This window comes from Hippichthys cyanospilos, chromosome 12, assembly GCF_059441005.1.
Source record: "Hippichthys cyanospilos isolate Australia breed blue-spotted pipefish chromosome 12, RoL_Hcya_1.0, whole genome shotgun sequence".
NCBI lineage: Eukaryota > Metazoa > Chordata > Actinopteri > Syngnathiformes > Syngnathidae > Hippichthys > Hippichthys cyanospilos.
The window spans coordinates 788,571-816,438 of NC_142380.1; the positions used below are offsets into that span (position 1 = coordinate 788,571).

General features: G+C 44.9%; 1 protein-coding gene across 4 annotated transcripts in view; it reads right to left on the reverse strand.

The window, feature by feature from the left end:
- Window positions 1-27,868, reverse strand: part of LOC148414274 (contactin-associated protein-like 4) — a 44,470-nt gene that overhangs the window by 13,784 nt on the left and 2,818 nt on the right. For 2 of the 4 annotated variants that reach the window (XR_015867455.1, XM_088429521.1), the window contains exons 2-16: window positions 19,029-19,139; window positions 12,979-13,059; window positions 12,478-12,671; window positions 10,712-10,859; window positions 9,764-9,973; window positions 7,503-7,672; window positions 7,301-7,417; window positions 4,592-4,862; window positions 4,120-4,263; window positions 3,890-4,055; window positions 2,715-2,821; window positions 2,252-2,371; window positions 1,979-2,179; window positions 1,284-1,446; window positions 16-143 (exon numbers count right to left, since the gene is read on the reverse strand). Coding sequence is in view for 3 of the 4 variants with exons in the window: in XM_088429521.1 (XP_088285647.1) it covers window positions 16-143; window positions 1,284-1,446; window positions 1,979-2,179; window positions 2,252-2,371; window positions 2,715-2,821; window positions 3,890-4,055; window positions 4,120-4,263; window positions 4,592-4,862; window positions 7,301-7,417; window positions 7,503-7,672; window positions 9,764-9,973; window positions 10,712-10,859; window positions 12,478-12,671; window positions 12,979-13,059; window positions 19,029-19,139 (2,331 nt within the window). In the remaining variant the exon portion in view is untranslated. The remainder of the gene's footprint in view (window positions 1-15; window positions 144-1,283; window positions 1,447-1,978; window positions 2,180-2,251; window positions 2,372-2,714; window positions 2,822-3,889; window positions 4,056-4,119; window positions 4,264-4,591; window positions 4,863-7,300; window positions 7,418-7,502; window positions 7,673-9,763; window positions 9,974-10,711; window positions 10,860-12,477; window positions 12,672-12,978; window positions 13,060-19,028; window positions 19,140-27,868) is intronic. The other 2 variants (XM_088429523.1, XM_088429522.1) reach the window with 2 other exon arrangements.

The following is a 27,868-nucleotide window of genomic DNA, read 5'->3' on the forward strand; positions in this document are numbered from 1 at the left end:
TACAAGCGGACTTACTGTCGCCATGGCAGCGCAGCGGCCCCACCCGGTACGCAGCTTCCGAGGCGGGCCGCCACACGTCGCCCAGTAGCAGGGCCCGCACGGGGAGGCTCTCCTTGTGGATCAGCAAGCCCGAGTCCTCGGCCCTGCAGGAAGGAAAATATATTCCGTATACAATATCGCTCTCACATATGCTGCTTTTATTATTCACACTTATCATGTCATGCATGTCCATGCTAATCCAATTCGAGCACAAAAGCTAGCAACCTGTATAAAATATTGAAATATTTAGCCACTAGAAATAGACGTTTGAGCTGAGAAATGAGAGGAAAATGTAAAGCGCGAGCACTAACAGTGTGAATAAAACATAGGAGGTTGCGAAGAGCAAATGCACAGAATGGAGTATGTACAGCTTCATCATAAAACATTTATGCTGCGTTAGTTGAATCCTGAAAACTGAATATTGTGTTGATTCACGAGAAAAGTGCTCAATATTTACGCAGAATCGCGCGCGCTCAAAAAGTGCCTTTTGCCTGTCTCTGCGGGACACGAGCGCCGTTTTGCCGCCTCGACTTTGAAAGTCTGGATTATTGTTTTGGAGAAAAATGTGTGGATACCCATAGCTGCAATGCATACCTGTAGGTGTGGACGTCCAGTCCCCGAGGGCCGGTATCCTGCATGTTTTCTCTCCACAACGCACCCCATTCAAATAATTGGCTTATTGGCAAGCTCAACGGGAGCTTGAAAATGATCCTGATCATTTCAATCCGGTATGTTTTAGAGAGACGGTTCGAAAAGATGCGGGATACCGGCCCTCAAGGACTGGAGGTTGACACCTTTACGAGTGTAATGCTTCAATGCAGAAGGAATTGGTCAGCCACACAGGTAAATTGAAGCGAATTCATCTGAGATTATTTCCCAGATTTCAACTCTGATGTTATAGTAGCGGTAAATGAGTATACAGATCCAATTTACAATCCACTTAACTCTCAAACACTTAAATCATTTTATTTTATTTTTTTATCTTTTATCCTCCTTTACCCTTTTTTTAAAAATCTGAATAGAGGATTAGCAGATGTTGTTTCTGTTAAATAACATTGGAAATAAAATGCTATTTTTTGGGGCGGCTCGGCGGAGCAGTGGCAAGTGGTTTTAGCGAGAAGTCAAATCAGCATTTCGCGGGCCGCATAAAATGATGCGGAGGGCCGGATCTGGCCCCTGGGCCTCCAGTTTGATACCTGTGCGATAGTGTTTCTTGGGTCATTAACATTTGTCGACGTAGTTACCATTCTGCGCTGTCAGCGTCGCAATTGCAGTAATGTTTAGGGTCCAAACAGTCTCCTCGGAGACCGCATGCGCATTGCTGGCTGCCCGGCTGAGCTCCGGCCCAATAGTTCTGACGATCACCCGGGGCGGCGCCGCCAAGCCACCAGCTCAAGGGGGAGCCCTCTGGAATACACCACAAACATTTTGGACCCTTCTGATACCTTTCTCAGTGCTTCATTTGGAAATTCTGCCCGTCTGACTCATTTAGGAGACTCTTCTAGGATTTGACTCCTGACCTCAGACCCTTTGACTAAAGAGTCATATTTTCGGACTCCTTTTCGATTACTTTTCTGACTCGGCACTCTTTGGGACTCATTTTTCCTCATTCTTCCAGGATGTGACCAATAAACCAAAGTAAGGCCTCGCCGGGAGTCTTGAGTAGGCGGGACTTCCTGCAGCGGTAGACCATTTCCTGTAGAAAGCGGTCCGACTGGCCGATTACGGCCGACAACGGCTCCCCGCTGGCAGAGTAGTGGATTCTGCTTTTCTGACTCTTCTGGAGTTTTAGGACACTCTTCTAGGGTCTGACCCCTGACCTCAGCCTCTTTGACCCAGAGTCATCTTTTCTGATTACTTTTCTGACTCGGCACTCTATGGGACTCATTTTTTCCTCGTTCTTCCAGGATGCGACCAATAAACCAAAGCGAGGCCTCACCGGGAGTGTTGAGGAGGCGGGACTTCCTGCAGCGGTAGACCATCTCCTGTTGGCAGCGGTCCGACTGGCCGATTACGGCCGACAACTGCTCCTCGCTGGCAGAGTATTGCAGCGGCACGAGGTGCCGATGCTCACCGGCGGGTGGCCTCACCGGGGTCAGCTGGGTGTTATTGTGTCGGATCTCCATCCACGTGGTGGCCTCTGGTCAACAAAACGGAGGATCAAGAAGAATAACCGCACGGATGTTGACGATGCAGAGAACGTGCGCGTCACCTGTCATGTTGCAGTAAACCAATTGCGGTTTGACGGGGCCGCTGCCGTCCACGTCGATGTGGAAATATCCCGACGTGTTGCCGTTGTGTTTGTAAGCCTCGCAGGATTGTTCGTACACGGCTAGGAGGGAAACAAGTGGCAAAAGCGCCTTTAAAACGGAGGACCGTAAAGTTCGGTTCAACACCCTCAAGAATTTTGTGGTTCGAGTTTTTGTTTTCATGTAAACGTGGAAAACATTAGGCAAACTTCGGTTTAGCTAATGCTCGTATTTCTGTAAATGTTGAGTTGGCGGTCAATCTTTTTTTATTTTTTTGCTGGAGCAAATCATCTCACAAAGAAATACAGCAGCTGATCCGAATGATATGTTGCGGTGTGCTGACTCCGGCTGAGCTTGCAGGGCCTGGCTTTTATTTATTTATTTTCCGATATTTGTATCTGGAAGACTGGCCCAGCGGTGACTCACAGCTGTGGCAGGTGGCGCCGCCGTAGCCGCTGTCGCTGCAGTTGCAGAAAAAGTGTGTCCAGGATTGAGTGCAGCGCCCGCCGTGTTCACAACGACTTGGAGAACACCTGAGAACACACACATGCACACGCGCACACAAACACACAACTATATAGTGTCTGAGTGTGTGTGTGTGTGTGTATATATATATATATATATATATATATATATATATACGTATACGTATGTATACGTATACACACACAGAGACAAACAGCAAATATCTACTGTATTTTATATTTACTGCTCAACCTTAAAATCAAGCCCTAGGGCTCAAGTCGAGAGTTTTGAAAGTTCTAATTTCACTTTTGATTCATTTGCCTCGGATGGAAACTTGAGTTCCTGACATGCTAGAGTTGGAGTAGCGGAGGGTAGCTGTGATAATAGGTTTCCGTGGAGTATGACTACCATGCTGACCCTCCGTTGGAAAACGCTATTTTCCACCTGACTTGGATTCAATTCAATCAGCGCGATCGCCGAGCGTACGGCTACTATGCGCAACCGCTAACAACGCGCCGGTTACAAAACGAAGGAGTCGTGACCCAGGCAAGGACGCCGGCTCGCTTCGTTAGGCGTTGGCTCATTTCATTCCAGACATGCCTGGAATTTTTTTCACGCTCGACGGGCTCGATAATCGTCGCGAACGTTGCATTAATTGAGCGACGATTCGGCAGCCTGATCAAACCCAACGATTAGTTCTGCTTGGTCGGCATCGCGCGTGCGCTTTGACGTTAGCGGCCTGATTGAGAATCCCAGGTTGAGCTAAATGCATACAGGGCAGCACTATATAACATGCTGAAGATAAGAACCAACGTCAGCTAGCATGTTATCCGCAGTCACAATTTGTTGGATCAACAAACAAACTCCTTTTGGGCATATTATCATAAATAACATTCTTACAAAGAATGTCCGACTTGGAGACATTTCACAGAGAGACACTTCACAAGCTGTGTGTCATCGCTCTCAACTCAAGGCACGCCGTCCTTCCTCGCTACAAACATTAATACTATGAGCGGCCAGAGGCGGCGCCAGAAAATAAAGATCAAGCCACACAAAGCGCAAACGAGATATTGACATGCATATCTGTTGAATTAACAGTGAGGCCTTAGCAACAGAACGCAGTGGAAAAAACGGACCTGTCGACGATCCCGCACATGTCAATTAGGAGGTTGCTGTAGTTTCCCAGCATCCTTTGCTGCACTAGGATGAGGTCCACCTGTTGCTTGTCCAGGGTCACCTGGCGAAGACAACCATGGAAGGAGGCAAAAGGGTTCCTGCAGTTCTCATCCTCCGCAGGGCAACCTTAAATAACAAGACATTGAAAGGAACTGCGCGGAAGGTCCGATAACGTCGTAAATTTGCCTACCGCCGAAGAAAATGTCCCTCTCTATGGCAACGCTGAAGGAGGGACTGACGTGAGCCGCGTCGCCTTTGTCCACATTGATACTTAAGTGGCCTCGTCTGGACTTCAGCTCCGCCGAATGCCACTGACCGTCATCCAGTCCAGAACCTAACAATACAGTAAGTCCGCGCGGTATGCAAATGTCAGTAAATGAACGATAACATAAAATTTTTTTTCAATGCGTCGGTGCCTGTTTGAAGGGGATTCATTTCATGTGCTCCAGATCGTTTGCGGGAACTGTTATATTCATAAAAAAACAGTTCAGCTTTATTCATTCTTTTGATTCGTTGGCGTACCGTCCGCCGGAATGGAAGACAGAAGCTTAAGAAACCAACTAGGTCGACGCAGTCGAGTCATTTTTTTTTTTACATATGTTTGTAATATGCGTCATTGGGAAAATATCGGTGACCGACGTGACTTCATGGCCTGTACTGACCTGCCTTGAGCTCCAGCAGCACCCTGTCAGCCTTCTGAACCCGCAGCCTGAGCCGGGCGTCGCCGAGGTACACCCAGACGACGCCGGCCCGCTGAGGGAGGCGGAAGGTGAGCAGAAGCCCCTCTCGGTTCCACGTCCTGAAACGGAGCCCCACCGACACGCCGCCTGCGGGCATCCAGGTCGCCCCGGGCAACCGGAGGAAGCCTCGGGGCCCGGGGAAGGTGGCGGCCACGGCCGGCGTTTGGTGGGAGCACGTGAAGGTGACATTGCCCTGGGAGACCAAAAAAAAAAAAAAAAAATCAGCCAAAGCATGAATATTAATCAACTGCATGGGGGGGCGTGTCCGTGCGACTTGGGGTCACCGTGGTCCTCATCAGCAAGTCTCCTTAAACGTGACATTAGCCAAATTAGCATAACCATGAGCAGCCAATAGCATTAGCAAAGCAAAATGGGGGATAAAAAACAAAGTCAAATGAAGGGCAGATTGTTTACGGTGGGAAGATTGTTATTGCTGCTTTTTGTTGTCTTTTTTTTTTGAATCCCCTCTCAGTCAATCTAAGTACAGCGGTACCTCTACTTACGCAATTAAAAGTTTTTCGTAAGTAGAGGAGCTGTTTACATATAAATAGCCAAATCCGTTCCTACAGCCCCGCAAAAAATTTCTCCTAAACTCTAGGAGTTTATATATACAGATATACAAATCACATTAGTGCATGATAATCACTGAAATGGAATTGAAAATGCGTCATGTAAAGAATAATTAAAAAATAAAAACACTTTAAATGAATCATATTCATTGACGCAGTTGACAATATGAATGCAGTTCACTTGTTTGCCTTGAGGTGGTGCTGGTGTGTTGGTGATGAGTGCAGGAGGAGAGAGCCACTTTTTTGGGACGTTTTATTTGTACAATTTTATATGAAATTTCCAATGACCTAGGCATCATTTATAAGTCCACGGGAGCAACAATATTTATCTTTGGATAATTTTGAGCATGTAAGATTACTCAAGTTTAATTGTCGTGCTGTGCTTCACGTGTGACGTTATTCCGCAACTGCTCAAGTGCTAACGACGCTAACGTCACGCGTGACAACCCGCAGTGCTGTTACATATGTGTTTTTATGTGAAAATGCACAATATTAGCCGTAGATACCATCAATTTTATGTTTCTTAGTAACATTGGTGCAAAGAACTAGTGTCTCTCGTCGTGGACAAGCCAGCGTATGGATAAATTATAAATATGGGTCAAAAACTCAAACACATACACATTGTGGGTTGTGATGACGTATTACATTAGAGTCTAGTTCGAGGAAGCTCGTGCCTCTTTATTATACACCAAAAATGTCTCCTTTCGTATCCTGAGTTTTCTTTCGTAATCAGACACAATATTTTTCCACAGAGGTGTTTCTTAACCTGAATTTTTCATAATAAGAGTCATTGGTAAGTAGAGGTAGCACTGAATTAAGATGCATTACTAGTAAAATGTTCCCATGTTCTGCTTCAACAAAAAAGGACTCCCATTCAAGAAGTTATGCTTTCGCTATTGTTTTTTTATTTTGCCATTGTTTTTTATTGTCTCTTCAATCTGTCCACAGATGACATGTAAAGAATGTTAGCGGTGCAATTCCAGTGCATTCAGGTTCATAAGGGGCATGGAAAATCATCATAAAAGGAGACAAAATAGATACTGCCGCAGAACCGAGACACACACACACATAAACAGACGGTCTTTGTCCTTTGGAGAGACCATCACTTGAAGAGCCTCCATTGGGGCGTTAACCAAGCATATGAATAGTTCCGCTTTCTTCCTCCAGTATTCATCATTTTTGGGTGAACTTCTTTAGTGGAAATACTCCCCAATGAGTCTGAATTTGGAAAGCAAGGCGGGTCCACATGGCCAATATGCTATGCCCTCACGCCTCATTTGTCAGAAAAAGCCCTTATGGGACAAATATAATCTCCTGTATATATCAATGAAGTCAGACGGCAAGACGCCTTTTATTGAACAATGCTGAGATGGGGACAGAAAAAAAAACAAAAACAGCAAAAGGTTTTTTGCAGAGCTCTCGTTCGCCCGCGTCCCGACGCATGATTTTCCACGGGGGAACGTATACTTTCAAATCAAGCTGCATCCTTGGACGCCTCGTTTTTTGAATAATCATCGTCCGTCTACTCTTTATCCAACAAAACTTGATGTTTTACAAACATTTTTGACAACTGCATACGCCACGTTTGCTTTGATCTCGCGGGGAAAAAGAACGGCAATCGAGAAAAAAGAATGCGGCTCTGTTTACGTTAATGCTGGTAGATGACAACTAGTCGTCACCACTAGTTCACGACACTTCAAAATAAAATCATCCCAATGCCTTTCCTTCCATACAAAAGATTTCCACCCCTTAAAACCACTGGAGGTCGTACCTTTGCTTTTTTTTTTTTCCAAGTTTAAGATGGAAAAGCTTTCTTACGGGCAGCGGCGAATTAGCACGGCGGGGCCGGAAGGGCTGCGCCCCATCCCGACCTCCATCTACACAACAAAGCCTAACATCAAAGTCATGGCAGTACAGCTGGGATTGGACTTGTCTTTAAGGAAAGTTATCATTCACTAAAATGTTGCAGGCGAAATGTGAAGCCAATTAGCGCAAAGGTGAAGGTCGTCACCGGACGCGCGTTTGACATTTGACCTTATTAGCAAAGCCGTCATGGACTGACCGTCACCGCCGCTCGCCGGTCACCTCGCCTGGCCATCGCAATCAGGTTATGCCGGTTGTATGCCAAATTCTCCAAGCAGCCTTGGAACCTCCGCTCGGAAAATCCGCCCACGGTGAGCTGGAGGACGCCAGGATAGAAAAGGTGAGGCGCAACAGAGAGATGGAGATGCCGATGGCGGCCGGCGACGGCTCTTTTGAAAGACCTGCTCGACGCGCCAGTGATGGAAATGCGGCGGTAGGTCCACGGTCTCCGCGTGCTGGTCCACGGTCAGGTTGCAGCGGGCGGCGCGACATTCCATGGCCACCAGGTGCCAATGTTGGTCGTCCAAGAGGCTGCCTAACGACGCCAGGCGCGCGGAATCGGAAGTCCGCTCTAGGAGAGAAAAGCCAGACGGCGCGGAGGGAATTTGACGTTAGGCCAGGGGTGTCCAACATAAGGCCCGCGGGCCGGATCCGGCCTGCACAAAAACACTGAAAAACATTAATAGGAACGAATCCGCTGTCAGTAATACTGTAATGGCCTCACCTGTGGGATGTCTGATCATTTCTTTTATTGAAAAAAAAATAGAAACCAACAATTTATACCAATTTATTATGCACTAATGTAATTCTAATATGTATTTGTTGCCATTTTAGATGCATTTTTATAAGGTTATAATATTCACTTCATGGGTTCAGGAGCATTTTTGGGGTTATTTACATGTCAAAAGCCGCTCCACTTGTGAAAGATTCACGTTACGAAATTCCTTCCGGAACAAATTCATTTGGTAAGCAGAAGCACCGCCGTACAGTATACCGCTTCAGGATAGATTTTCCACCGTGCGGGCGGTTTTAAAATATAGCTTGTGCTCTATTTGTGATCTGTGCGGTTAAAAAAGATCAAATGGAAGAACAACTTTCTGCCAAGACATCCAAAAGTTGCAAGAAAAGTCTAGTGCGTTCTGAAGACAATGTTTTCCCCCAGCAGGGGGTTCAAAGTCGGGTTGTCCTATCTCATCTTCACCATCATCAAAAGAGAAAAAAAAGTTGCGACGCAAAGCCAAATATTCCGCCATTCCTGCCGAACGTGAGACGTTATAAATCTTAGATGAGCGTCGGCGGTTCCAAATTAGCGGGGCCAGGTTCCCCGCGGTCCGGCTCCGCGGGGAGAACCGCGGAAGGAAAAGTTCCAGAAGAAACCCAACGCAGTCGTTAAATATGCATCCGGCGGTGTCGGGGGGAAGCGGAGGAGGAAGACGATGGACAAAAACATCTTCATCCCAAAATGAGGAGGCGGGAGTTTGTCTTCTTGTCAACAACTTATTTACAATCCCGGGAATAAATATCTTATTTTGTGCGATAACAAGACTTGCTTCCGAGTGACACCGACCGCATGAATCCAGAAAAATGATTACAGCCGGCAGTACGATGCGCCCGTAAGTTTTTATACAGCTTTTGTATTGTAATGCATTAGATCCAAGCATTATTATTCATAGTGGTTGCAAAAAAAATGCACACTGTAAAAGAAAATGTAAGATAACAGAAATCTACTGTATCCTTTAGTTTTCTCCTGGATTTTTAAAAAATCCTTCAATTTACAAGACTGTAATTTTACATTTCAAGTGTAAAAAAAAACATGAACTCACTGAGTATAAAAATACAATCGAAATACATCCATTTATTGTTCAAATCCATTTAAATATGCACTTTCTTTGTCAATTATTTGTTTTCAATTTAAAAGGAGAAGAAAGATGTGGGCGACCCCATGAGAGCGCCTGCTCTTAACATTAGCAGAGTCAAACTAAATACAAATCTTTTTCCACCCAAGATGCGGATCCCGGAAACGCAAAAAAAAAAAAAAAAAGCATCATTGTATGTTTTCGTTTGTCGCTACATCCTCCCAAGACTTAGCTTACTCATTTGTGTCCACCGGTGTGTCCAATTTGTCTCAGCAAGACAGCAAAGTAAATTGCATCCCACGAGGATGTCTTCTAATGAGTAAATAAGGAAGATCAAATCAAAAGAGAAAAACAAATGTCCGCTAAAGAGGACACAAATGGGTCCCCGGAGCGTAGGGGAAAAACAAAGACCAATTCATGACTGAAATCAAAACGGAAGAAAAACAAACAAGGGGACTTAAGAAAGACCAAAGAGTGAAAACAGAAGATGAGCGGAGGGAATGTGAAATTTCATCCCAAAGCACACAAAGAAAAGATGATTGCTTAGGAGTGAATATTACACATGAGGAGCGAATATGAAGAATTCTTCTCAAGTGTCACTTGAGCGCTCCAAGTTAATGACGAAAGTTTGAAATGAAAGCGCGAGTCGCAAGTGAGTCAATGGATCTCCTATCATCATCATCTTATGACTTTCAACAATTACGGCAGAATACACACAGGATATTAAAGCGGAGATATTGAAACCTTCTAAAACGTCGAGCTGTTTCAAACCCCTGTGAAATTATTGCCGGGGATGGCGATATTACCTTGTCCCGTGGCGGCCATGAACATTTTTCCCGCCTGGAGCTCCAGGCTGAGCCCGAGTCCCGAGCTTCCTCGGGCGTGCAGCAGCGCCCCGCAATTCTTCAGACTCTTGAACTTGAGCGACACCTCCTGCTCCTCCTCCTCCTCCTCCTCCTGGCTCCACGAGTACTCCACCGTGCCGCCCTCGCCGTCCAGCGACATCACGTCGGAGGCTGAGGATGAAAACGCCAGACGCCGGTGGCCCTTCGCTTCAATTTGAAAACAACTAACCCGAAATACCACTAACTAACTTGAAATCTAAAACCCGACTTGAATCCCCAATCCCCAGTCTTGGAAACCCTGGTCCTGGTTCGAAACCCTTGTTCCAAACCCCAAATTCAACTCAAATTCAATCTCTAACCATGGGCTAAAACTCTCATTTGAAACCCTAAACTTGAAACTAAACTTGTTTGAAACTGGCAAGCTAGCATGCATGCGATCTGTCAAGCTAGAAAGTTTGCTATCTATCTATCTATCTATCTATCTATCTATCTATCTATCTATCTATCTATCTATCTATCTATCTATCTATCTATCTATCTATCTATCTGTCTGTCTGTCTGTCTGTCTGTCTGTCTGTCCATTTCTAGCAAACTGAATCTATCTACCTGCCTGCCTACCTAACACACTACCTTTAAAAATGTCAAAGTTAAAGTTTAAAAAATGGAGCCTGGCCCGAAAGGCTGATTTATTTACTTCGCGGCTCGCCTTCAATAAAATATGCGGACGTGTAAAATGCGGGGTTGGTGGTCTATCTCGGTGAGGGAAAAAGGCGTGAATTAAAAGCAGGATAAAGCGGCAGGAAAACAAAACAAGATTGAAATGGGAGGAATAAGATGTTTTCATCTTCCCGCGTGAAAGGCCGACGGCCCTCCGGCGCGCCTCCTAACGAGCGGGGGCGGGCGACTCACCGTAAGGACAGCCGTAGACCTCCAGCCGCAGTCCGATGCGTCCGCCGGGGTTCCAGCCGACGGGTAGCAGGCGCAGGAAGCGAGCGACGGCCGACTGCTGCAGCTTGTGCTGAACCACGCTGTCCGCGTTGATGTTGCCTGAAAAAGACTGACAAAGCACAACAGCGTTTATTCGCTTTTCCGCCTCTTTTTGGTATGGTGTCTCAATACGTTTTCACCAAATTTCACATTTTCTCCACGTCACTTAGGTGAGAGGTCCCCAAGCGCCGGTCCGTGGACCAATTGGTACCAGGCCGCATGGGCCGCACCCGAAACGATGATGTTTTGGCACCGATTTAGTTTACCCTTTAACAGTTACGGATCTGCGCTTCATTTGTGCTTCCTTTGGCCTCTGGTCGCTGTTGATTTTCCATTTTGGAGTGAGGAAGGACGGAGTGGCTTCACCTGAGCGCAGTCGCTGTCGGTGACGCACACATCGTTCTGTCTCTGTGAAATCTGGCCCACGGGGGTCTGTAAGTTATATTTTCTTTGTAACAATGTCGCCATTTATGATATTATGCCCCAAATTTGTAGATCCGACAGCTTGTGACGACGCATTCCACGCTAGCGAATGTTAGCATGTTATATAGTACTGCCTTGTATGTGTTTAGCTCATTAGCGTTTGTGCCAGGTATTTGCATTTGCTACATTTTAGCATATGCAAAGATTTTGCATTGATAAGTTCTCATTTGCATCTGATTGACGTTTTGTTTTGAAATTTGTAATTTGGTTATGATTGATTTAATCAATGTAATTTGTGTACATTTTTGTAAGCTGTATAATTCATTCATTCATTCATTCCAGATTTCCAAATGAGTGTCCAGTTCATATTTTTTCTTTATCCATTCCAGTACTTTGCTTTTTCATTTCCTGTGCCAATTCCTCTTCCTGAGTGTGTCCCAATATTTTTGTCCACATTATCATCATTCCCTGCGTGTTGTCCCAATATTTCTATCCATACACATATCCAACCATTTCATCGTAAATCTGTTTCCGTTCTTCGCTTTAAGGGGACCCGAAACATTTGTCCGAGCCCCATCCATATGTGACAGGGCGTCCCAATACATTTGCCCGCATGTTCGCCAGTGTACCGTTTCCAAACGTTGTGACCTACAGCATAGTAGCTGGGCCGCCTTCTCTTTATCGTCATCGCGGCGCATCTGTCTCGCTACATATTTAATCAGGCGGCCCGCCGGACATTTTAATTCAGCCCAAGGCTGCGCTGCGGTTCACTCGGGCAAGTTAGCGGGCAGCTAAATGGTGCCGGGCGGCTCAGAAATGGCAACAAGTTTTCTGTGTCAGCGGCAGTTTTCCTGCAGGCTGCATGCATAAGTAAGAATGAGTGAAAATGCTGGTGATAAATGTGATTATCTCGACAAGATGGACGCATCTAATAGCCTAGAGTAAGATTACCTCAAATACATATTCTTGCCTCAATGTGTTCATTATAATATAATATATAATCACATTTTGATCTGGTTAGCCCTGTTACATAAGCTAGCTCACTAGCCACAATATTGGAAGTTATGTTAGCATTCTGCTTCCGAGCTAACCGTAAAATGATGCTGTTGATCACATTTGTGATAAGTTATTTCATATTATTCTTTATAATAACATGATCTGTGCGCCTGAGTAATATAAGTCACCAATCTAAATACAGCAAACTCACTTTGCATGCATGCGTGCAACGATAAAATCATTTCGGGTACCAGAATTTGTCCACATACCCCGATACTATCCTCCGGCCGGTGCTGCTTCCAGTTGTGACCGGTATCGCTGAACATAAGCAGGTAGGAAGTCAGCCAATCAGAGCTGCCGTAGCGTCCCTGCGTGGACACCGCCTTGACGGTGGTCCGTACCCCGAGGTCCACCTCCAACCACTGGGACGAGTCGGACGTCAGCGGGGACCAACCTCCCGCTCCTGAAAACCAAACCGTGACCGTTAAGCCGGCTTTTATAAACAGCGGTACTCCTACTTACGGCGGAACTGATTTCGCGATGCGGATCTTTCATCAGTGGAGCCGCTTTTTACATGTAAATAATCCGTTCCAAGCCCCCCAAAATGTGTCCAACTCCGGTCGCGGAGGGCCGGTATCCTGCACGTTTACCGGCTTTCTCTCCCCAGCGCGCCGGATCGAAATGATCGAAAAGGATCCTAAGCATTCGAATCGGGCGCGATTGAGAGAGAGGGTGAGAAAACATGCAGGACCAGGACCGGAGTTCCACACCTGCGCTGTTTAAGGGGAACGAATCCGGGGTGGCCACTCGCTGATTGCACCCCTTTGCGTTGAAGGCAATTGTCACCAACCCTGCCGAGAGCCAAAACACACCGTTAACACCTCTGATATGCCAATTTTCCCTGTGAAAGGGGGCGAAAAAGTCACCTTCATGCTTCTTTCGTGGCTTTCAATTGAGAAGGCCGCTGGCGTGATTCTGAATGCGACGCCTCACATTTCCATTCATCTTCATAACGTCAACGGACGGCGCAACTCCGGCGAATCCCCGACCGCGGGCTCGCGCGAAAGCTACCACCGACGCACCCTTTAATTCTCATTCATCGCCCGCGTCTGACAATCTTGTTTAACCACTCGTCCGAATGAATGTTGACACCTGGATTTCAAAGCGGCGACGGCACGCGCGGCCGGCCGGATTCTATTCCGAGCGTGGGACTTTTGTTTTCCGGCGCCGGGACAAATTTTTCACTCTTTCCTCATGGAGAAAAGCAAAGGGATTGGCCTTGGCAGAAATGACTTTTGTAGTGTTTGTGTTCAGGTGTTACTATTTTTTTGTGACCAATACCCATTTTGAAGACTTTGTAGCAGCCCCTGCCTCTAGTCGCGTTCGATTCAAATTTCCGCGTCCTTGAAGAATTATTCATATGAACGAACTCCTGCACTAATTCTGAAAAAGGAATGACACCATCAGAAATTGGACTGCATTCCTTTTGAACACATTTATAAACGATCGGGCTTCAGTTCGGGTTTTCGGTCTCCTGAGTTTCATAGTAGGAACCAAACTCTTAGGGTTTATTGATGGGACTTGTAAAGGGAGAAGTTCATTCACAAACTGTTCACTAAAAATGGCATTCAAAAGACTTGCAAGTTGATGTTTCGGAGTTTGTTTTAAAACGTCAACGCTCATGAAATAAACACTGGGATTAGTGATACATTGCCGTTCATTTCATACTTTAGGTTGAGGTCCAGTTTTTTTTCCTCCAGTGAGTGACACGAGCTTTGCTGAAGTCGTCGCGGTGTGAGAAGTTGGGACTCAATTATATTCTTATGACTTTTGTTTGCAATTCTTCCTCGTTTGGAGTGCTGCGTTAGTCTGAGAATTTTTTTGCAAAGGATGACCAATTTTGGTGTGAAAAGTTGGGATCCACGATTGCACCCCCACCCCTGCAATTATTGAACCAATCAAGCAAATGCCATTTTTTCCCCCCTTGTTAACTGCGCTCGTTGATTAATTGAGGCGATTTCAAGCAGACGGATGGATTATTACCATGCGCGGAGTGACTTTGTGTCAGGTGCAAAAAGGCTCTTTCCGTTTAATTAAGGCAGGGAAAACGTAAACGTGGACACGTGAACTTTGAAGGGGCTAAAAGGTCAAACGCTAATAAGTTCCGGACGACGAGACGGCGAGCGGACGCTTTGACCTTTTCCGGAAAACACAGAGATGAAAGGAAAACGGGTAGAGGAAGGGGACGCACGGCGTGGGACGCCTTTGAAAACTTGAACGCCGCCTGTTCATTTCACCGAGGTACGCAAATGATTTAACCTCGCCGGATATAAATCGGCTTTTCAGCATTACATCATCAATCATTTGTTTGAATGTCGGATAGAAATATGCCAGCAGGCTGAACCGCCGTCAGAGCCCATCCTTGTTTACAGACAGGAATATTACTAAAACGTCGCCAGCCGAGTCAACTTTGGGTATTGATGGGTATTTAAAAAGAAAAAGAACTACTTGGAGCGCATTCAGTTACACTGTTGAGGCGTTCACCGAACGCTCGCAACACTCAAGAAATCGAATATCAACACAAAAAAGTATGAAGTATTGAGCAAGATGAGATTTCGTCTGTTTTGCCATTGTTGCCAAAGTTGTTGGCGCACATCTAAAATACCACAATTGACACTAAAATTAAAGGTGTGTCTTATAAACACTTGTATTTGGGGAATTATGCTATGTCCAGTTCTGAGCTTAGGATGTCGTGGGATGCGGTTGACTTTTTGCTGTGCTATATTAGGCCTTCTTTGCTGATACTTTGCAGTGCTCAGATTTTCACGATTGTTCGCGCTTTCTGTGTTTTATCCCAATGATCGATTATTTGGGTCCGGTATGGGCTTCTTTGGTCATTTTATCACTAAGATCGTAAGGCGTTTTTTCCCATCCTTTAAGTCAGCCAACATTCTTGTTACTTTGGATCCCCTCCCCCCAAATCCGAAACGGACAATTTCTCATGGAAGGGATGGCGTCAGACCTTTGGGCCGTCTGCTCTTTGTCAAGCATGAGTTCCGAGTGTATTAGGCCGTCACTTCGGCTGACACCCGACGCCTCCGGATTTGTCTGTCTCGGCCTAGCGGAGCGGAGCCCTCGTAACGAGGGACGAGGACGCCGGCACGGGTGGACGATCCCCAAGACGGCCGCCGCCGCGGATACGACCGCCGGGACCACGTCCGTCTCGGCGTGCGCCTCGCGTGGATGTCCGGCTAACAAGATGCTTAATAATGCAAAGACATTCCAGTCGCTGCTTGAAAAGATAAAACGTAGAGAATGAAAACCCGAGTGGTCACCAAACGCTTACTTGTTGATTTTGAGTTCATTTGGTGGTTGTTTGCTCCTGTAGTTAGGTTGTTAGTGTAGCTCAAGGCTATCAAACGGAAGGCCCGCGGGCTGGATTCTGCCTGCGAGGTTATGACATCATTTCGTGAAGCAATGACAAATAAATACTGGCCTTAAAATTTGGAAATATTGTCAATTTCAAACATATTGAAAACAGGATGTTTTATCATGCATTTCCCCCGATTTTTGCATTAATCCTTACAATGGCAGCTCGCGAACAGGTTAGACTAGAAATTTTTGTGTTGGGACCCCAAAACCACGAGGTGACTCTAGCGGACTATGCATCGTGGGACTTGTAGTTGACGAAAGGCCTCCATCCAAGAACTAGATGTTGCAGGAAAGCGTTTTATTTCATGAAATGCATAACGTTAAATTTGCATAGGCGCGTTTGCCAAATCTGCAGCATTGAATAGCTGCTCAGCTTTTTTTGTTCTCAGAATATGAAAATTCGAAACCAAACAGCCTCGCAATACCTTTATTGGATATGTATACTTTGTGGCTCAGCTTGTAACTATTGCTTGTTTGCTTTCAGTTGTTCATCTGGTAAATTTGACTTAGTTTTTTAGTATTATTTTATTCATTTCAGTCAGTGTAGCATGCAGTGAGTCACCCCCTACTAGATTCGCCGTTTCACCAGCACGCCGTCCTAGCAGCTTGTAATTAAAGTTTAATTATACTTTTAAATCCAAGTCCTTTGGAGAAAAAAAAGCGATTACAGCAGCACAATTATTTTCTTGAAGTCGGCGTAATTGCGTCGGCTTGGCATGGGAGCGTCAGGAAGCGCTCAGACATAAAGGGCGCTATTAACATTTGGCACGCGGTACTAGAGCTGGATTGCTACGCTAGCAAGGCGCTAACCATTACAGCAATTGCGGCGAGATACATACTTCAAAAAAGAGCGGGGGAAAGAAAAAAGATCTTTTATTCTCGTCCAAGATGAGAAACTGCGGCCAAACGGCAAGTGTGGCTTGTGAAGAATTCCCAGATTACAAAGACGCTGAAAATAGCACAATAGCGCTTTTGATTGACGCGCGCAGATACTCATCAAACTCAACACTTATTGTCTTTTTTTCTTTTTTTTTTGCACCACAGTACAACTGCGGAGATTTACGGTGATCACTGTCCGGTCGTTAGCATCATCAGATTAGTATCGTTTGAATTTGGACGATTCCGCTTCCGATTTTGGTTCCTCGATTCACTTCCAGATCCCGACAAAGTCATGTTCTGTTCTTGACTGGTGTTTTCTGACTTGTCGGTATTTTCTAGTTTAGCTGTCGAGCTTTTCTGCGTCCTGTTTTTGCCCTTATTTTTATTTTTTTGAAATAAAGCTTTCTTGGTGGAAACCACTGGCCGAGAACACCCGGCCCGGCCCGGCCCGGCCTTATTCGCTCCTGTTTGATGTTGTCGTTGTAGGACGCGATTAAAGATGAGGAAGACGAACTCGAGGATTTGTGCCGGTAAACCCGGTTGAAATACAACTGACGGGAAAAAAAGCTCATTTAGCATCCTGACAACAAGAGAGAGAATCTATGAGGATGAAACGGACATTTAAGAGCCACCCAATCGCCCGGGTGTCGCTCACATAATCCATATTGGTTCGCGCTGATGCCGGGATCCTCCTCATTGCTCGCACACTCCACTGGAACACTTCATCCATTGATTCGTTGGCTTGTTTAATAGACACGCTGCGCCCCCTTGGGTGCATGTATGTTTGTGCGCGTGCAGGGGGCGCTCAACACAAGATTTCAAGGAAAATGGGGGCAAAAGGTAGGATGAGAACCATAGAGGGGTTGTGTTGACCCGAACCCTTTGCAAGCATTTAAAAGGGGCGGCGTATTGAAAGTTGACGCGTTTTGACAATCCATGCAATATTTTAGCCTCCTAGCATTTTTTGAATGCTTTTCCTTTGATATCACATAGCAAAAACATCTAAAAGCCCGAGTTGGGTCAAAAATGTTCCCAGGGGTTAGACACTTGTGTATTAACATAGTACGCTAAAAGCTCTGTTCATAGCGGAATGTGAAACCTGCATAAACGTGTTTTATTGTCCTTGCGTTTCACCGTTGGTAGTAGTTCATTAATTTTTACACGTGTACGACATTTAAGAGTGTTAAAAGGACGGCGGATGACTCGAAGACGCTACGTGAGAAACGACGCGGAATGACAACCCGCCCGCACTTTCCACTAGGCTACATGTGCACTATTTGCCTCTTAAGAGTCTAATGGAGCAAACGGCATCCGGAACGCATTACTGGCCTGCTGAGGGGAAACTTTTCACAGGTAAAGAGACAGAGATATTTTTACAAGAGAGCTTTTATCGGCCGCGGGAGGCCACAATCGTCAGATCGATGCTACTGCGAACGTCGCGCTGCCGGCGCCTTCGCTTCATTGGGCAAAGGCAGGCTTGATTTTGTTTTTTTTCCCCCCTCCTTTTAGTGCTTGTTTGGCTTGCCTCACTTTGACAAAAATCAATGGCACCCTCCGGATCCAGCAGTTCCCCTTAATTTCCTTTATCACTCCGCAACAACTCCACCGCTTTGTGTGCCAAGACACACTAGAAAGTTTGCGTTGCGCATCCCCGGGCGGCCTCGTATTGACGCCGATCGTCATGAAATCTTCCCCTTGAATGTGACTCTGGGAAATTTAGATGATTATGCTTAGAGGACACTTAGTAAGCCAGTGTTTTACAATATTAAAGAGTTCTCGAGGGGCTTAAAAAAGCGTCTGCGGCGTTAATGTTAAAAAAATAAAAGCATCGAGAAATAGTCGTTCATAAGAAACCGGCATCATTATCTCATTTAAAGCGAGCGTGCGTGAAGCATTTCAGCGCCAAGCCGGTGAATGATACTTATGAATTAATGAAGCGGTACGGTGCAAAGTACATTTTCCATTACTGTATGCGTCTCTGGGGATACATCGCAGAAAGCTGACTTTTAATTTTGGCATACGAATAGTCGTGTCTGCATCAATTAAGAGTGAAAATGAATGAAACATTTTGAAACCGAGCTAAGTTGTACTTCTGAAAACTGCCCCACGACTTGAATACATCATCCTGTCTTTTTTCAAGTTTGGGATTGGGGCTCTTTCACAAGGATATAAAAGGGCCCTTGCAGTGAACTCTGTGGTACACCGTACTGTATGTCAAATATAAGACTCACCCTTTGCACTCAAATTCTGCAATTTTCTATGTTAGCGTGTATAAGACGCACCGAGTTGAAGGTCTGCTTTTCAATCATTTCGAAAGCGAAACGCCCCCCGATTCTGGAACGACCCCCATCTATTTTCCACGACGACGTCACCGGTGGAACGACGCTAAATGAAAGACGATGCTCGGGGGCCCGAGCGAAGCTCAACGGGATCATTGGATTTCCGCAGCGCAGCGGAAAGACGAGGCGTCGATATAGTTGACCTCGCGGAGGTCATCGTCGCCACTCACCGTCTCGTCTGTTGAGCTTGGCGAAGACGGGAGCGTGACTGGCGGACAGCTGGGAGGAGCTTCGGAAGGCCCGCGGCGGCAGGTTGGACACCAGAGCGCTGTCGCACGCGTCTGCGGGTGCAAAAACAGTCGTTGGAGGTTAGCGCTAGCGACAAGCAAATATTTGATCGCTCACGGCTTTTCCGGCGCTGTTTTCCTGGAATTGTCCCAATTTTCGAAACTTGTTTGCATCCTGTGATTGTCCCAATAATTTGGCCTGACTCCTTGTATGTTTTATCCCCCAAATTTCCTCGCTTCCTTAATGAGTCCCAATTTTAGGTGAGCATCTTTTTTATGTATCTGTAGGTGTCCAAAGGCCTTTGACCAAACTTCCCTCTGAGATCCAGCCAGGTGTCCGGAGTGCAGGTTCACTCAGGAAATACTTGCGAAGGCAAGAAGAAGCGGAAACAGCGTCAAAGGATTTTTTTATTTTTGTTCTCTTGAAAGTCTCGGGATAGTCTCCAGAGCTCTGTAGGGAAAAAGTGAGTGTTCAGACAGCCGACACGGACGTGACCCCGACTACTTCTTGGAATGTTAAGTGAGCGCCCGCCGTCACGCGACTTGTACTTTTTTTCCCATGTATCTGCTACACTTGTATACTGTGAGGCGCCGGAGGACCTCATTTCTCTTGGCCACGTTTTACATTCGGGACGCGACAAAGCGGCCAGGAAATAGAAGTTTCCGTTTTTTTGAAGACTCGGTCAGGGAGAGGATCCGGGGAATCCCAGCAGGGGTTAGGAGTTTACATTGAGGTCGAAGTTAGGCTTTGGGGTTTACGTTTGGATTTCAAGGTAGAGGGGAACGGAGCGGGGTTTTAAATAAGGGATTGTCATGAAAGTCAGGCCTTTGATGAGGGGGCGGAGTCACCGGACGCGCACCTGAAGCTCGTCGGTCATGACCGGGAGCGGCCGGACGCCGCCGGATGATTCCATGCCATCCTCTGTGAGTTACCTACTTTTACCGCATCTTTTGCGGTTGATATTTTGCATTTGTGAGTTTTAATCATCTTCACTCTGATGGGGTCCTTTCCCACAGTGACTTTGTTCAGATTTATGATAAAATGAAGCATACTCATCTCTAATGGAGAACAGGTCATGACTAAAAGCTCACCACCAACAGTCATGACATTTCAAAAAAAAAAAAAAAAATTAAAAGGAAATAGATGGAAACGGTCTTCTTTTAAAAATAATAATCATAATACATGCGTTTTTGTAAAGGTCAGCAATTTTAATTGTGTGTAATCGAAATGAAGGATGTAGAAATTAATTTTGGTTCTGCACCAATTGTTGCCATTGGATACATTATTCTTTTTAAAGGCCAAACAGGAGATACAACTGATCTACTGCAACATATTTGTCTTCAACAGCAACATTTGCATGGAAAGCCACACTCATCTAAAATATTGCACTGTATCTTCCTATATAGTTTTTTTTTTTTTTGGATCAACTAGTTAATCATATCTAGAGGTGGGCCAAAATAGAGGTGGGAAATAGTAGTTGAACGGCAAACCGCATAATTCGTTCAAACTCGTTAACAGGCCGATTTGTTGACTAGAAAGTATTAGGAGTGATCTGTTCACATTATATGTGTATCCTTTAGTCCTTTCTATAGTTCTATCCGTATATATTTAATTTGCAACTATGTGTTTGAAACGAAACATTTGTTTTGCACTGTTTCAGCGATTAACTGGTTTGTCCATGTCGGTACCATACAGCAAAAATGAAAACGCATCTCTTGCTTTTTTCATATTATCTGTCAAAGTTGCTTTATGTGCATCAAGTCAAGTGTGAGTGTCTGGAATTCCTGCAAATTTGTTCCGTTTTTATTTTTTTTCCCCATTGGCCTACCACTAAAAAGTGTGCACAAAAAGACTTGCCAGTAAAGTTGAGTGGGAAAAAAAATAAATCAGTATTAAAGTGTCTCCGTCCTGAGATTCCAAATGAATCTGCCTCTCATTTGAGTCGGCCCCCCCGCAACCCGTCCAGGCGGGCAAGAGGGAGTGAGAACCTACAGCTCATTGTCCACTTTTTCTTTTTTGAATAACAAAAAGCCCAGAGGGTCCAGGACGGAGGCGGGGACCCTGAATACAGATGAGCTCCATCCATCTGCTCCAACAAACACACACTCGCGCACACACAAGGTCTTGCACTTTGGCGCTCTTTTACGCCTAAAAAAAAAGTCCCACAGTGCTTTGCTGCTTTTTTGGGGGTTCATTCCGATCACGTCGGAATGTTGTTTTGGTGATCGCGCTCGGGCTGAAAACATCAATACGCAACCTCCGGCTCTGATACTGCTAGGACAACATGCTTTTATCTTGACATAAATAAAAAAAAAATCATTACATTCTCGTCATTATACTACAGAAACAATATCACGGTTCTCAAGTTGTGTAATGGAACAAAAAGTATTAGAATTACCACGTGGTTTTGTTTAAAAAAGAGAATTTCACTTTCATGTGAATGACAATTTGTTCCATTTGAAATTTAAATTCCATTCCAACACTTTCAATTAGGATTCAATTTGATCATTGCAGGGCGTGGGACAAGAGAATATCATTTTAGGGGGTACACCAGACTTATAGTATACTTATAAGTATACTTACTTAAGTATACTTATAGTATATTTCAAACAATATTCAAGAATTCTCTTCTATTAGTTCTTTATTTAGATTTAGTGTCAGGACAATTAACTTTCCTCAGAAAGTGCATATTTTGCTATTGTGTATATATATATATATAATATATATATATATATATATATATATATATATATATATATATATATATACAGAATATTTTTTTAGAGTTGGGTCCCCTTTAGAAAGAACATTTTCCAAGGATCTCCATTACAAATATTTGCAGAGAGATAACACAAAATAAACAAACCTTATAATCGTTATTAAATGCAAAAAAATTAATTCAGTTAATGAAGTGCCCTTTTTATTCACAAACAGATTCAATTTGACGACAAGTATATTTGTTACTTTTCGGCTATGCCGGATTTTAGAAAATAAAATTGCAAATTTGCACGCCTCCTTACATTTTAAAAAATATATTACACTGGTTACATTCAAACAAATATATATATATATATATATATATATATATATATATATATATATATATATATATATATATATGTGTATATATATATATATATATATATATATATATATATGTGTATATATATATATATATATATGTGTATATGTGTGTGTGTGTGCGTGTGCCGTAATCCTGGATTTTTCCCGTTGTCTCTCATTAAACGCGTTCCTGCGTCCAGAGAGCGCGCTTAAGAAGGGTTAATGCATCACGGACGGGGTGCGAAACAACTCCAATCGCCTTTAGTGCTGAGAGCTAATCTCGCTCTTAGCGTCGGGTACTTCCTCACATCATTTACATTCCCTGAGTGTGGATGGAACAAGCTGATTAAGACTGTTGCATTATTCAACAGGAGCCCGCGTGTGTGTGCGTGCGCGCGCGCGCGTGTGTGTGGCCAAGACGTTAATTGATTAATTGAAATGCAGAGGCGCTAACAAACAGCCCGAAGGTGAAGACACGGCACCGGAGCGCCGGCCTCCTCGTTTCATTAGCGCCGCGTTAGCGCAGAATTAGCGCGTAGAGAGGCAGGAAAGAAAAAGCGCGGCGGGGGGAAAAAAAATGCAATTACTGCAACAGGCTACTCACTTCAAACACTTCCAAGCTACTTTCCATGACTTCGGCTCGCTAATGATCATATTTCAACAAGTGACCCTCTTTATTTTACTCATGACGAAAAGCTATTTAGATCAACTCGTTGTTAACCGGCTTTCATCTGGCCGACGGGTTTCAAAGGTTCGGCCCGCGGGAATGTTTAATCCGGCCCGCAAAAAGGTTTAATCCGGAGACGTACGTGGCCCGTTAACGCACGTCCAGAATCAATAGACTCAAATTCTCAAAGGAACATGCGATGCTGAGACGAGTACAAACTAGTTTTTCTTCTCCATTTGGTCACAAGCTTGAACGAGGTCGTCACGTTTGGGTGGGTGCTTCCATTAACTAATCAATTCCTTCAAGTACGTACTCCAAGCCATTAGTTCTTACACTTCAAGGAGTTTCTGCCCAGCTCACCTAGTTTGTCGTCATCGGAGTATTGCACAGAGCAACATAATTAAACAAATACGTTTGGCTCGAATAATCTCCGGAAAAGCCGTCTAAATTTCTGATGATCCATTGTCAGACTTTGACGACTTGTGTCCTCTGTAATTCCTGTGGAAAGGACATCCACTATGAGGATTGATTATCTTGCACATGCTTCAAATTAACGTCAGTTGAAAAGAATAGTTCTTGCAGTATTTCTCTATTAGCACTCCATTCATTTTCCTATCAGCATTGCTTTTATTTGCCTATTAGCATTCAATTGGATATTTTTCCAAATGTAATTCATCCTCCTTAATGTCTCAGTCACGCACGGCCCAGCATTTTTAAAAATGATCTTAATGAGAAAAACAACGCATTCATATTTTGCCGTATGATGTCATTATCATCAAGCTAATGTACTAACACCAAATGCGCGCAGAGAGTGATGAGATTCATTGAAAACAACAACAAAAATAATCCTTCAACTGCGGATAGCAGGAAATGGTTCATAGCATCAATTATGAAACATGAAAAAGAAAAACATGCAGCATTCCCATTGTATGGTGCCTTCGTGATAATTAGCCTTCTCTTCACTACAACTCATTTTAGCGAGCATAAAATTAAGGTGGCCCTGAAGTGCGAATCTCACACACACACACAAATAAAGCAAACAAAGCAAGCATACAAGAGAGAATCGCTAAAGAAAAAAAGAGCATGCAAGGAAAAAAGCAAACAATAAAAAAGAAGAAGAAGAAAAAATACATGCAAAAAACAAGCAAACGAGGACAAAGACGCACTGTTAAAAAAAGCGAACAAGAAAAAGGATGTACGCAAGAAAATAGAGGGACGAACGAAAAAGGAAGCAAACAAAGAACTAAATTTCCCTAGCGGAAGTGGTTGTTGCGCGGTGTGGATTCACCTCTGATTGGACGACATGCGGCCACTCGATTGGACATGAACAACGTTCAACTTTGAGAGGGGCAATTATTTTTTGACCGTTTTTTTTTTCTTCTCTTTTTAAAAACGAGCGCTGCCAGCGATTCAAACGTATTTGCCTATTTGGAACGGAAAAATTAGCTTCTCGTAATAACCAGCAAAGCATTCGTGCGTAAGATGCAACCCTCATTGAATTCCGCTTAATATCAGGAAGTTCATTTCGCAATAAGAATCACAACTCGGTATTCAATATAGAAATACGGCGGGCTCGTGTAAGACGCCAGTCATTACTTTGGCTTTCCTCCGCTTCCAGACAATGAATCCAGAGAGCAGATGGCGCCCCGCCCGCCCGCCCGCCCGCCCGCCCGCACACGCACAAACACACACTCGCATACATCCCAGTAAGTCAGCGATGGATAAAATGGGAAAAATAATAGAAGCTGTCATTCACGCTGTGACCAACAACTGTGGGAATGTCACAGGGCAGTAATCTTCTGGAGGTGGAAAAAGTATTGGGACGCTTCAGACTGGAAAAAAAGGCCCCCGCCAAGCCACGCAAAAAAACAAATAGAGGCTATTTTACCTGTTAAGAATAACAATTTTAGGGCGATAGCTGTCGGCTGTTGCTAGGCAGAAAAAGGAATGAAGGTAGTACGCGCAAGGGCAATTTCTAGCTAGTTAGCTCACAAGATTGCTATAATATTGTCATTACGAGATCATTACGTTTTTGTTTGTTTATTTTTGGAGGGCACGGGCGTCACTTGTCGCTCGGCGGAGTTCAAAGGCATCGCGCGTCTCCAATCCTCACTTTGCTTGAGCTAGCCCTGCGTTGTTTGACGAGCAATAGAAAGTGTTTTCCGAACGCCGGCTTTGGTCCTAGTTTCAGTTTGCGGCACGACAGCTGATAGCGAGCGAAGTGGGCAGGCCCTGCGCGCGGCTGCCCCGCGGGCCCAAGGAAAGTGATTTTGCAAAGAAAAAGACGGGAGACGCGTTTTTCCCGACCAAAACGTGATGAATAGCCGGCGGCAAAGTCTTGGAGGTCATTCCTCTTATCTGGATCGTGTCCCGGTCCGGCGGAAACGTCTCCACCGCCGCGGCAACCCCAGCGATAATAAAATCTCCGCCTTCCCCGACTTCATAAATCCGCATTCATCCCCCTCGACCTTGACTCGCGCCTTTCGTGCTTGCGCTTATTTCCATAAGTGACTGCGAAGAGGAAGTGTGAGCGCGAAGCCGACGGGCCGGGCGCCACTCTGTTGTTTGGTTGAGCCGAAGGACGCTTGATGACGAGCTGCCAGGTTTAATGGAGGGAAGCTAATGTTCCCCTCAAGCTTCCTCGCTTTAAACAAGCAACTCCTTTAAGAGGAGCTTGACTTTCTGCCTCGAGCGTGCCGGTAATTACTCTCCGGTGCGGGGGGGGGGGGGGGGGGGGGGGGGGGGCGGGGGGGACGTGGCTTCGAGACACCTCGGTTCTTCCGCTGTCCCAGAAGAGGCGCGGACGCTAACGTCGGCGGCGCCTCGCAACCCGCGACGCGAGGAACCCATTTTCGAGACGGAAATCTGGCCGCCCGAGCGACCGAAAGGAATCCGAAAGAATCCGGTCGGTTTTCAAAACGAAAGGTTTTTCAAAATAAAATAGCCGTCACACTCGGATAACGCACAAAACGGAAATAGTTCTATTCCGTCCTCGGTGCGTGTCAGGACACAAACTGACAGATAGCGGACGGTCTTCAAGAGAAATGAAAAGCCTGGAGTAAATTTACAGTTGTCTTCAATCTCCCAAGGTTACATTTTGTAAAACAGAAACCATACAAAAATATATATATATAATTAGAACACACGCCATCGTCATTGCCCCGTGAACCGGAGGTGCCACGTGATTAAATCAGTCTATCGTGATACAACTTGGAATTAACTGAAATTATATAAATGACTCCAAAACGCCTGAAGAGGGAGGCAAAACAGCACAAACACTAGCCAACTCGTACAGGCCAACACAAGTTCATTATTTCAGGTGCGACTCATGCGGCCCAGAACAAGTCGCGGTTCCGTCCAATCACTTCTTTCACTGAAAGAAAAAACGTAAAGGCTTCGGCCCGAGGCACCGAGATCTGAACCGTCAGTTAGAGGGACCAACTTTATTTCAACTGTTTGCTCCAGTGATGACTCATTAATCATTAATATTCATCGAAAATGCCATCCTTAAAGCCAATTTCTCTTAGCAACATCAGATTTAACATCATCATCATCTATCACGAGGAGACCAACAAGAAAGGCTCGAAAAGCCACAGGAAGTCTGCCATTTTTGTTTGAAGCGACACAGACGTGTTTCATCAGCTTTTTCCTCTAAAAAGAAAAAAAAAAAACAGCGGGCCAACAATTGACAGCTCCCCTCTGACAGATTAATTTTTGATGTGCCAGTTTTCTCTATATTGATATTAGCATTAGCATTCCAAGTAGATGAAGAAAATGTCGTCTCCTTGATTTGTTTTGACAGCCGCCAAGTGTTTGAAACCTCATCATTGGCATTACTTTGCATCATGCATGAACGGAGGTGGGCAACTTATTTTTTTTTGCCCCGCCCCCTTGCCGACATCATCGATCTGTCATTTTTTCCGAAATTTTAATCGTCAGTCCGTTGGTGTATTTTCGCCTGACCTTCCACCACCACTAGAGGGCTGCATTTGACCTTCTTTTTCTGGTGCGTTATTCGTCAGGCGCTGGAAGATGTCGGTTCTCAGTTATAACTGCCTGCACTACAACTATAGAAGACGGTTTCATTAACATTTGTCTAAATTTCATCTGTCACATGTACTACAAGTAAAACAGAGTATTGCTGAGGTTGAATTGACTTAAAAAAAAAACATCTTGGATTAGGGAATTAAAAACACTTCTAGCTAGTCAAGAGCCAATCCAAGAAAGAATGCAAATTAGTTCTGCAGCCGTTGGTTACTTGAAAGAGTGAGCACTTTGCAGTGGAAATGCATCCAGAATGCTCTTATCAGCAAGAAAGATGAAACCAGGACTAAGAGAGGAAGCAACTACAAATAAAGTCAGCTGGTCTAGCTTTAAATGAAGCGAGCCAGTTTTTGAGCATTCCCGCCAGTCGTCGGCGGCGGACTGACGGACGTCCGTCAGCTGAGCCCACCTCTGTGAACCAACGCCATTTTGATTGGGACAGCAGCAAGCAAACAGCTGTTAACCCCGACGGCGGGCGGCGCCGTTCGTCACCTCTGCCGCGCCATTAAAATCCCACATAAAAATAGGAGGGGAACTCCGGAGGAAGGAGCGAGCGAGCTAACGGGCGAGCTTGTGACCGTCGGCATGCAAATGAGCGCAGCGTGCGCCGCCATTATCTGTCATTAGGCCGGGATTAAAGTCGTTTGCTCTTGTCGGGGAGATCTGTCGGCGGGATGGCGCCGAGATGAAATGCTGACAGAAAGGGAGATCATACGTGCTGATGATGATAGAGTGAGTGATGTGTACGCAGCAAAAATATATTCTTCTTGTTTGCCTAAAAAGGAAAATCATCTTGCCTAGCTAAAAAAATAAGAAAAATAATACGCATTTCATGATGTTAAATCTAAAAGGTTCTTACTGGGATTTCTTCGCTCAAAACATATTTTTTCTCATAACAAGCTAAAAAGATGATTTTGAATGATCTTCATCTTAAGACTTAGTCCATTTTTCTTCATTTAGGAAATGATAGCAAAACGAAATCTTGTAAGAAGTGACTTACTCTTAAGC